At 38.5% G+C, this 12366-nt stretch overlaps 1 protein-coding gene across 4 annotated transcripts in view; it reads right to left on the reverse strand.

Moving 5' to 3' along the window:
- The window catches only part of LOC118573087 (SPHK1 interactor, AKAP domain containing), a 162072-nt gene that overhangs the window by 32529 nt on the left and 117177 nt on the right, over positions 1–12366 (reverse strand). For all 4 annotated transcript variants that reach the window (XM_036173145.1, XM_036173146.1, XM_036173143.1 and 1 more), the window contains 2 exons: positions 3232–3291; positions 1018–1152 (listed from right to left, as the gene is read on the reverse strand). In XM_036173145.1, the coding sequence (XP_036029038.1) occupies positions 1018–1152; positions 3232–3291 (195 nt within the window). The remainder of the gene's footprint in view (positions 1–1017; positions 1153–3231; positions 3292–12366) is intronic.

Genomic DNA, 12366 nt, shown 5'->3' on the forward strand with positions numbered 1-12366 from the left:
ATGTTTAATTAGATAGCAGGTCATTCCTGGGCATAAAGGCAGAGGAAATACAGGTCTGTAAGTATTATAAAAGTACTTAGAAATTTCAGACTTGAAAATTTTTTTCTGATTATCATTGTTTTGCTGAATATAAAGGGGACTTAGAACTTAGAGCTATTTATCAATAACCTCCCAGAAACCCAGATTCTTCAATAATGAAAAATATTATTATACTGATGTCTCAATTAAAAAATTCAAACAGACTAGAGATCCACACTAAGTCTTCAGAGTCAAGACTGAATAAAGGTTGGCTTTCTGGGCTGATATTCTGGTGTATAACAAATGCTCACTACTTTAATTTGGAACTGGAGTATATATTATTACAGCATACCTTATGTGTACATTCCTTAAAAATTGACTAAAAAGCTTTAAATACATTCTTCAAAGTAGTGTTGTGATGGTTTATACAACAGCAAGTAAGAAGAATTGTCAGAATATATACTATTTTTATTCCTTCTTTATTTTTAATGACATTCTTCTGGGATTTTAGTCCTTGGGCCTAGCATACTTCCTTTCCATCTCAGAAGCCACATTCTTTACTTAAAATCTTGGCTCAGTCAGTATTTCTTAAGGAACAAATAAGTCCCAGAAGAATGATATTATTGGATGGTGTGATAATCCAATGATGCATACTAGAATTCTGGGCTTATTCCTAAAAAGGGAGAAAATTCTGATTTTGAATATTTATCTAGGCCTTTTAGTAGAAAGTGTGGACTAATGGACTAACCAACGATCAGTATATCTGCTCAAGCCCCAGTGAAACGACACTGTGGATCTGAGAATTGATGCAGAGATAAAAATTTGTCAAGCTCTGAGTGGTGCTATGTGGGAGAAACAGAGAGAAAGGCCAGTGTCCAGTTCAGAGCCATTGCTGTATCTTCCACTAAAGCTCATGCACAGCATCTGTTTGGGGTTCATGTCCATCTGATTACAGAAACATCACCAAATGAACAGTTGATTGAGAACTATGTTACTTACCTGTGAAATGTCAAAATCTGCCTGGAGGTTTCCAGAGGCTAACCCACTTAGGAGGACAATTTCATTTTCTTTTGGTTGCTGGACATTCATGGAATTGATGAGTTTTGGAAGGTCTGGTGAAACGTTGACCAGTTTCTGTGGGGTAAGACTTTGTTAGTTTGGAGGATTCCTTTACACTTCTAAAACAGTACTCCTAAACTGCTCCATCTACAAAAATGATTTATTATTTAGAATATAGATATATTAGCTGCTTAGTCTATAGTTCCTTACAACACAACTCCTGTATGAAGACTCAGGGATTATTCTAGAAGAGGCAGGCTGAAAGACTGTGGAAGGCAGAGGAACAAGAAGTTTTCTGTGGGATTATTTCTCCTAGAAATGTCAGTAAATCTGCCCATGAAGCATCACCATCACGGCTGCCAAAACATGACCTGAGAAGGATGACACCAATATATGTGCTAACATGGAAGGGAGAAAGCTCAGAAGGCCTTAATCCTAGACAGAAGCAACCAACCCTACAGGCAACTAAGGAATGCTGAGAGCAGGAGAAATAGTCCTCCCTAAGGAAGAGCATGACTATCTAATATCAAATGCTCATCCCTGAAAACATAACACACACACACACACCACCACCACCACCACCATCACTACCACCGCCACCAATAATAACAATAATAACAACAACCAAAAAAAGTTAATGAATTTAAATGAGAATGGGGAATATGCATGGGAGGAAATGGAGGCATGAAAGGAAGGTAGGAAATGATGTAATTATATTATAATCTCAAAATATAAAAAAAAAACCTGTTGGAATCTAGAAAAGAAACTGTTTCAAACTAGATAATAAGAATTAAGGTTGGAATAGAAAATTTAAGCTTAAAAAAAAACTATGGTTTTAAATTTTCCAAAGTAAACATTTGGCATTTACTATTACACAATAGGAATAAACACTAGTTAGGAAATATTTTTTCCTCTTCAAGTTTGAATAAAAGAATGACTTTGCTAGTAATCTTCTGTTCCAATAAAGTCAATAATAAAAAATAATCATGTGCAATTCTGATTTTGCTTTGACTATGTTCTAAACAGTTTGTTAAAGCCTATATATTTGACATCCTATTCCATCCACTCTTTGATAGAACCCTATGTAAATGAGATGTCATAATTACTTTCATATATACATAAATAGCCTATGGCCTAAAAAATGGTAACCTGCGCAAATCACACCATCTATGTGAGCAAAGCCATAACTGGAAACTGTCTAAATCAATCTACAAATTATGGAAACACAATTATTATGAGAATTTGCTTCTACCCCCTCTGTCCTATCTCTGAAGGATTCTACATCGTAACTCCATTGAATAAAGTTATATGCCCAATTTTCTTTGAAACCTCTAGTGCTACACCGGGAACAATATTTGGAACCTGATGTAAGTTTTATAGTGAGTAACCCCTGTGAGTAACTTGATTCAACTATGCCAAGAAAAAAAATAGAGGAGTACTGAGTAATCTCAGGTTCTGCATATACTGTGACTGGGCCCTGAATAACTGAGGACCTAATATCAACTAAGTGAATCAATGCGTGCATTGTTGTGTGATAATCCAGCTGCAAATATGCTATTATAGCAAATGAGGTCAAAGCGCTCAGCTTTGGGTATGTAATGACAAACTATGACATTACTTAATTCTTTTCCTTGTACCACAGGCAATACTCAGCTTCTAAAGAACTGACCAGACATTCAAGGACTTAATGCACCCAATGATTTACACTAGGGTTCAACCTTGAAGGAGCTTGGGGAAGCTGGCTGTTAGGAGGTGCAAAATATTCAAGCTTGTGATGAGGGTATGACAATGAAAACATGGTTGAGACAAGATTTGGTGAAAAGAATGGGGAAGAGTAATCCTGAGAACCAGAGGAAAGACTAGCTACCTTCACCCAAATTATAAGATATCTAGGCAAAGGCATGGCAGACTGTGGTGTGAAAGTGAAGAAAGGACAGAATAGTCACTTTAAAAAGCTGATGGGTAAGGGGAGTTGCCTCCCTGAACAGTGTTATAGGCAAGGAAAAGTAAGACTCAAACATGTAGTGGGGCAGCCTGAAAAGCTTCAGGACAAGGTCAGGGAAATGGGCAGTGGTGAAATCATCTATGCTTCTACAGAAAAGCATAATAGACCTTTGTCACAGGCTTCTGGAGGGGTCCAGGTCAAGCTCTTACCTGCTGCAGGTGCTCTGTGCTGCAGGCATCTTTGTTTACATCCAGGTTCACAAAGCAGACCTGATAAAGAAAGCAAAGTCGTGTCAATTATGGGAAGAATCTCTCCATCCTGGTAGAAAAAAACCCTAAAAGACAGTTGTAAATATTATTTTAAAGTCTTAGGAATTTTATATAGTTCTACATAAAGGCCGTTGCTTCACTTTGGGTCTCTAAAAGATTTCCAACTCCCTTCTCACGGTCCCAGTTGTCATGGCAAATGCCTTACTTTCATAGATCAACATACTCAAACACCCCCTGGTTTTGCTTGAGTCACAGCAAAATCTTCAGGTTTATGTTATTATTGAATCTCATAAAACAGAAAAGAAAATGAAAGAAACCAAGTAAAGAGACTTCTAATGCTCTGAGCCCCTGCTTATAAATCACGAGTAATTTTCTACATTTCTCCTAGTACAATGTTTGATAGTGGGTTTTGACTACCTGGGTTCATTTTAATTTATCTAGTTTTATAAAGTTTGCTCCTTAGTTGTTCATCTTAGGTAAATGCTTAAATAAGTTTAAAATAATGGGTACATGATTAAATATGATTTTCAAACAACATTAAAGTAACGTGTTCTGATTAAAATTTCAAATTTCAAACATATTATACAGATAGATAAATACTCTGAGCAATGGGATGGAGTTGAAAAGAGGATTAAGGAAAAATCTCAAGGAGATAAATTGGGTTTATGAGAGTTAGAAGGATTCTGTTCAGCAGGGAATGAGGGGGATGTCCATAGACAGCAGGAATAGTGCTTGGAGATAAACCACATTGTCAGGTAATAGAGAAAGATCTGACTGTACCCCAGCCTGAGAGAAAAGGGAGTGTTAGAAATAAAATCACAGAATGATTATATTAAATGAGATGGTAAGAATGAGGTTTTGCAGTCATCAAAATTCTCTAAATGTTTTTATTCTTAAATACTTGATCTGAATATGTGAAACAGAGAGCATCTTCAGAATTTTGGTAAGATGCATGATATTAGATACCTGCAGACCTGTGGAGCCCTCTGATTTCAATTGGTTTGTACAGGGTCATGATTTTTCAGAATCCACCCTTTTCTTTTTAAGATTAAACAAAAAGTCCAAGTCCGTAGGTGAAAGCCTTAGAAATTATTGTGGTCTATACTCTGCTGGGGCATAAAACAGACCACTATTGCTCTGCTTCCAGATGAGAGGTTTCCCTAAGCTTCATGGATTCAAGGATTCATGCATTTCATCCTATGGTAAAGCAGGTACTTGTTGAGACAGCTTGTTGGGTATTGGCGAGAAAGAAGGCCATGAGATGCTTTTTCATTTTCATTCAAACTCTGTTTCCTCAGGATACTGTGAATGGAAAACTGGGAGTCATGAGGCATATGTTCCTGTGCATATAATGCAATGCAAACACAGTCGATGGAAGCCAGAAGTGGTTCACGATATAGAACCATTTGAGAATTCACACAGTAATTGGAACTTTGACCTTGGAAAATTAGTTCACTATCCATTAGTGCTTAGGGGTTTTAATACCACACTATCAGCACTGCAGACATTGAATTAATTTAATGGTTCTCCACTCACCTTAAAAAAAAAAACTCTCATTATCGAGTATCACAGTGGGAAAAGGCAAAACAGAGACCAATGAAAGCCATCCAGAATAGTGATTATCTGCCCTCCAATACAAGCTTCAGTTATAAGAAGACAAAACTTGTTCATTCACTGTGGGCTATGATATGACATTATGACATTTTGCTGATATATGTCAACAACATGCTTTTATCTGGCATGGAATATTTTTGTTTCTGTATCTTGATGGTAGGATATAAAGTGTTATGGGAATTCATTCTGCCAATAGCTTTGGGGTAGAAGACTTGGGGCGTGGCTTCTTGTCTGTATATATGATCACTTAAAAGAAGAGAAAAAGGGGGTTGTACTCTCTCTTGTGGTCAGGAGACCAGGTCAGGTGGTGGAAAGCATCTTGCACTTCATCCCCATTGGCCTTGAGGGGAACTGAAGCTGGATCAGCAGCAGATCTTTAGCATGTCTACCTTGCTTTGTATTAGTGAGTCTGTTTCCTCGTCATATCCCTTAATAAACTGATACATATATTATATATACCTACCTCTGTGGGCCCTTGCCTCACAATTGAGAAATGATTTTTAGGGCTTAATATATATTATACAAACATACACATACACACACATACATACATGTGTATGCACATACACACTGTCAAGAGATAATTTATTCAAGAAAAAGAATGAAATTTTTTAGATATGAAAGTAAATATCCTTTTTGTAAACAAAATAGCAATAAAACCCAAATGTAGGTACTGGGAAGATGATTCAGTGGGTTTGTAGCTTCTGATACAAGCTTGAGTTCAAATCCTCAGAAACCAAGAAATAGCTGGATGCAGTAGTGAACATCTGCAGTCCCAGTATACTTAGGACAAGATTGCAGGCAGAGTCAGGAGAATTCCTAGAAGACCATAGTCCAGCTAGAAAGAAGAAACAATAGACCCTGTCTCAAAAGTGGAAGGTGAGGACCACCACCTGAGGCTGTCCTCTGACTTACACACACACACACACACACACACACACACACACACACACACACACACACACACACACACTGGGGGTGGAGGGGTGGGGAAGTATGTCTCAAATGTGAAAACTTTGAAAATCTCCAGAAAGATGGTATTTTAACTACCTAATATAACTCCATAACACCTTTCCATTAATTTCTGATTGTATATTCTTTTAGTCACCTTTTTTTGGGCAGCAATTTTGGAATTTTATCTTCTCCATTGAGAGTAAAGTCAGAACCCAGTCTTGTTCTTATATGGTCTAGTGAATATTTTTCAGCTTCTCAACCTCTTATTTATAAAACCTTACAGTCTTTTTTAGTTTAATTTCCATTTTGGTGGGGAGCGGTCACATAATTCCTTCCATGTTTGAGTTATTACAGTTTTACTACAGATAGTGTTATTATGGTTTTGTGCTTTGTACACACAAGAACTTGGAATGATAATTTTGTGAGATTCTGATGAATATGAGAAAAATGAATCATTCATTTATAAATATTGATGTTGTAATAGTGGGTAAATTCCTTCCCAGAGAGGACTTTGGGTTGACTGAGCACCACTGAAAAACCAGTTTTGTATTTATATTTTTCATGGTTAATGGCTGGGAAATTCTCATAGGCTATCTCTGCTCACTCCAGTCTTGTGCTTGCAGTGTTGAGAAGGGGGGTATGTACTAACATGACTATGATCTCTGTCTGACTCCATCATGCCACAGTGTTTGGTTGAGCTGCCCCTTTCTATGATAAGAATATCCATGGGAGCCCTTCCTTCCTGCAGGTGGCTAGTACTACTTCAAATGTCTATGAAATGTTCCAAACCATATAGAGTGTATCTCATAAGTATAAGCCCATCCAGTCTCTAGTGCCAGACTTCTAGACTGGGAAAAGTGTAGGGGTAAAACAAGATACATTAAAAATCTGAATAGAAATCGTGGCTAAAATATTTACCTTTTAAAAAATTTGCAACATAATCATTTGAGAATGTTTCTGGTCTTTAGTCCAGGGCCCTGAAGTAGAACCTCTGAGTATTCAAAGAGCTGTGCAAGTGTATCTATGACAGTTTTACAGTTATCCACTTCTTGTTCAAATGGCCTATGTGACTGGATTGCTGTTTACAAATCTTACTCCCTGTGACTTCAGGTTATTTCCTTGGGATTCAGTCATCCATTTCATGCTGATCCCTAAGTGAGAATACAGATCTCTATGTAGAAGTGTTGGGAAATGGTCAGTCTGGAGCAGGAAGTTTGGAGAGAGCAAGCACTCCTCCTCTTTGAGGTGTGTACGGTCTTTGGGCTGTGTGCTCAAAAGACAGCCAACACAAGGTGCTCTTCCTGCTGTCCTGGAGTTAGGTATCTGAAGGAGAACATATCCTAAAATGAGGAACAACATTATCAGATGAGTCTAAGGTGAACAGCTGTGTGGTTTGGAGAAGGAGGATGGAAGCGTTAGGCCAGCCACAAATGGTATCCCAGAGAAGGTAGATTTGAGGTGAGCAGAAGGGGAAAGAAAGTTCATATAACAAATGGGTAATCTTTCCATGATCTACATCCACTGAGCAATGGTCTGTCAAGAGGCTTTGCATTAAGCTCAAGGGGAAGAGAAGCCAGAGCTGTGAAACCCAAAGAAATAGGACTTCTGAGCAGAAGGCGTTTTCTTCTGACATAGTGGAAACTCTGTGAATCTTTTAGTATTTTAAAAGGAGTTGGATGAAAGAGCGAATCAGCATTTTGTGCTACACTCATTACATCATTAGTGCTGAGAGAGGATTGGATATTTCCCAACTAGACAGCTTGGAAACTTTTGGTAAGGAGAAGGAAAAAAATCAAGTTCTGTGGAGGGTATTGTTAGACTAGTTCTGTGTGACTAAGTTATGAAAGTCAAGGGATTTTTGTGCTCATGTTCTGCAGGCTGGAGAACATTTTGTGGAGGTGATGGGGTGAGTGGAGAGCTGGGGCAGCAGGAGATACCAGCTAGTAGACATCAAGGCATAACTTCTGTGCTGGCTCATCTCCTTACCTGATCAGAGCTATTCTTAGTAAAATACCTGGGTGAGCCCAGGAAGGAGCTGCCAAACGCTGGTTGTGTTCACAGAATTTCTCTTTCCTTGAGCATGGTCTATTTTCCTTTGTCCTTTATCAGGTGTGCACACGAGCCAGGTACTGCTCCTGAGTCGTGTTTTCAGTGCTTATCACAGTGCCCAGCACCTGGTAGCTCCTTAGTGAATTGTTAAATTATTTATTTATTATTTCTGTGTATGTGTGTGTGGACAACTGAGAGTTTGGGTGTTCCTGAAGTAGGGTGTTGAATCACTTGCTCTTAGATTTTTAGGCCATTCTGAACTGTACATGGATGATGGAGACTAAACTCTGGACCTCTGAAAGAGCAGCAATGTTAATGAATTAATGAATGAGGGGGAAGCCCTGTCTCTGGTGGCAGATGCCATGCCATAGTCAACTCTCCTGATTTGAGTGATGAACTAAAGTGGTCTCAGGAGAGTTGTTTTGTGACAAGGACAGAGGAAAATGGTAGAGATCTCTTAGGAGAATTAACTGGAGGAACATTAATCTGGCGGCTGGCAATGATGTAAAGTTCTTAGAAAGGCTTTTCCCTTCTACATGTGAAGATTTACTAAAGATAATGGCAAAACAAACAAACAAAAAACAAGATGTTGAGAACAATAATTGGTAATGAAGAGACATGAAAGGTGGTAATGTTTTTCTTGGAACTGAAGCTCCTTTCTCTTCATGGAAAATGCTTTGCTTGTGTCTGTGCAAGCTCTTTGTTATATCTGCAGGTTACAATTGGCTGAAGCAGGTGGAAACACATCTTCCCCAGGGAGCCCAGGGAGCTCAGACACTGCCCACCCTGAGCATGCTCAGCAGTGCTGACTGTGGCTGGATTCTTAAGGTTATATTCATAAGCTGTTCCATCAGTTTTTAGCTTGTCCTCATGTATTTGTCGGTGTTAGTACAACCGTAGGAATAAATGTCAGCAAGAAAATAATGCCATGCTATGATCTGATATCCTTAATAATTTCAACTAAAATATCTTTTCAAAATTATATATATAAACACACACACACACACACACACACAAACTACAAATGTTCATAGACAATATGCTGTTTTCACTGTTTCATAGTGTGGATTATTTAGTCAAGCAATCTCAATTGTGTGTATGTGTATGTGTATGTGTGTTTATGCAAGGTGAACATATCATTGATTTTCTTCCTGTTTTTCTATGCCTTTCCCATTGAAGCAGTCTTTTAATGAACCTGGAACTTACCTTTTTTTTTCAGTATTTTCAGCTATGCTGGTGTTCAGTAAACACCTTGATCCTGACACTCCTGTCTCTTTCACCACAGCTCTGTTCCAGCATCAGAAATTGGGTTATAGACTCACACAGCCATGCCTGTGAAATTTGTTGTGTAGTACACAGTTGTGTGTGTGTGTGTGTGTGTGTGTGTGTGTAGTAGAAACCTGATGTGAGAAAGAAGTTGATGTTAAGATCTACTCAAACAATGTAACATAAAATAAATTTAATCAGACTACAGATCACAGCAAATTTTGTGAGATAAATGATTTTACACATGAAGTCAAACAAAACTAGTAATGTAGTATCTGATTAAAAATGAATTTGAGATATAGTCAGAGAGGCAACTGTGCCTGGGTCCCACCGCTGGACACAGGTCACTCCGGGAGGACCTGACCAACTTGGCCCCAGTTTCCGGCCAATTGGCAGGCCCTGCAAGAAGGCTCCCCTTTTCAAAGACTGCAGGCAGACACTGCAGTCTCCACACCTTGCCCCCCAACCCCATCTGCTGGAGACCCCAGCCACTTCCTGAGAATCAGAGACCAGCCCCCACCTTCCATCCTGCCATGGAATGCCCATCTGGACCAGAGACCAGACAAACTCCCATCTGGACAAGAGGAGCTCCCATCTGGACAAAATAAGGAGACATCAGGGACTTCCCGAGACTCAGAGTCCAGCCCCCCAGCTGCTATCTGGCCAGCACTCTCTTCTGGACCAGCGCTCCCATCTAGCCCAGAGCTTCCATCTGGACCAGAGAGAGGATCCCTAAATCTGTCAGCTCTCTGTGGACCAAATACACTGATAAGACCAAGAATGAACACAAGAGGAGATGAGCAGACATCAAGGCAGAAGTACATACAACAAAATAAAGAGCAATACAGCATCACCAGAATCTAGTCCTTCTCCAACAGCTAGACCTGAACATCACGGAATGGAAGAAGAAGAAGAAAACAACCTTATAAGTAACATCATGAAGAGGCTAGAGCCTTATATAGAAGAAATCAAAAATAAAGTAGAGGAACAGACAAACAAAAAAATGGGAAGAATGCTATAAAAAACTAGAGGAAAGGACAATTAAAGCAGAAGAAAACAATAAATCCTTGAATGAAAATCATGAAAAAGCAAGGGAGACAATCCAAGATCTGAAGAGGGAAATAGAAAAAATGAAGAAGACACTAGCAGAAGGAATGCTGGAAATAGAAAATCTGAGTAAACAAACAGGAACATCAGAGGCAAGTATAACCAACAGAATGCAAGAGATGGAAGAGAGGATCTCTGGTGTTGAAGATACATTAGAAGAAGTAGATTCATCAATCAAAGAAAACACTAAAACCAACAAGTTGTGACCAAAAATGTCCAAGAAATTTGGGACACCATGAAAAGACAAAACTTATAAATAATAGGGATAGAGGAAGGAGAATACCAACTCAAAGGCACAGAAAATATATTTAACAAGATCATAGAAGAAAACTTTCCCAACTTAAAAAAAGGAAATGCCTATGAAGATACAAGAAGCCTATAGAACACCAAACAGACTAGACCCCCCAAAAATGTCCGCTCACCATATAATAATTAAACAAATAAATGTACAGAATAAAGAAAGAATGTTAAGGGCAGAAAAGGAAAAAGACCAAGTGACTTATAAAGGCAAACCCATCAGAATAACACCTGATTTCTCAATGGAGACTTTGAAAGCCAGAAGGACCTGGACAGATATAATGCAGACACTAAGAGACCATGGATGCCAGTCTAGACAAATATACCCAGCAAAACTTTCAATCCTCATAGATAGGGTGAACAAGACCTTCCAAGACAAAACCAGATTTAAACAATACTAATTCACAAACCCAGCCCTAAAGAAAGGACTAGAAGGAAAATTCCAAACTAAGGAAGGCAGATACACCCATGAAAACACAGGCAATGGATAACACCACAGCAGTAAACCCCAAAGAAGAGAAGTACACACACACTACCAACAAAAAATAAAAATAACAACAGGAACGAACAATCACTGGTCATTAATATCCCTTAATATCAATGGACTTAATTCACCTATAAAAGACACAGACTAATAGAATGGATATGAAAACAGGACCCATCTTTCTGCTGCATACAAGAAACACACCTCAAATTCAAAGACAGACACCTCCTAAGAATGAAAAGCTGGGAAAAGACTTTCCAATCAAATGGTCTTAAGAAGCAAGCTGGTGTAGCCATCCTAATATCCAGCAAAATAGACTTCAAACTAAAATCAATCAAAAGAGATGATGAAGGATATCACATACTCATCGCAGGAAAGATCCACCAAGATGAACTCTCAATGCTGACCATTTATGCCCCAAACACAAGGGCACCCACATATGTAAAAGAAATATTACTAAAGCTTAAATCATATATAAAACCCCACACATTAATAGTGGGAGCCTTCAACACCCCACTTTCACCTCTAGACAGATCTGCCAAATTGAAACTTAACAGAGACATAATGGACTTAACTGATGTTATGGCTCAAATGGACTTAATCGATATCTACAGAACATTCCACCCAAACAAAAAATAATATACCTTCTTCTTAGCACCCCATGGAACCTTCTCTAAAATCAACCACATACTTGGCCACAAAGCAAATCTCAACAGATACATAACAATTGGAATAACCTCCTGTGTTCTATCAGACCACCATGGTTTAAAGTTAGATTTCAAAAACAGAAAAAACTACAGAAATCCTACAATCTCATGGAAACTGAATAATGCTCACTGAATCACCAATGGGTTAAGGAAGAAATAAAGAAAGAAATTAAAGACTTCCTAGAGATCAATGAAAATGAATACACCACATACCCAAACTTATGGGATACTATGAAAGCAGTGCTAAGAGGGAAATTCATAGCACTGAATGCCCACATAAAGAAGCTGGAGAAATCTCATGCTAGTGACTTGACAGCACACCTGAAAGCCCTGGAACAGGAAGAAGCAAGTCTCCCAGGAAGAACAGATGCCAGGAAATTATCAAATAGAGAGCTGAAATCAATAAAATAGAAATAAAGAGAACAATACAAAGGATTAATGAAACAAAGAGTTGGTTCTTTGAGAAGATCAACAAGATAGAAAAGCCCTTATCCAAACTAACCAAAAGACACAGAGAGAGCATCCAAATTAACAAAATCAGAAATGAAAAGGGGGACATAACAACAGACAATGAGGAAATCCAGAGAATCATCAGGT

The sequence above is a fragment of the Onychomys torridus genome, chromosome 23 (genome assembly GCF_903995425.1).
Source record: "Onychomys torridus chromosome 23, mOncTor1.1, whole genome shotgun sequence".
NCBI lineage: Eukaryota > Metazoa > Chordata > Mammalia > Rodentia > Cricetidae > Onychomys > Onychomys torridus.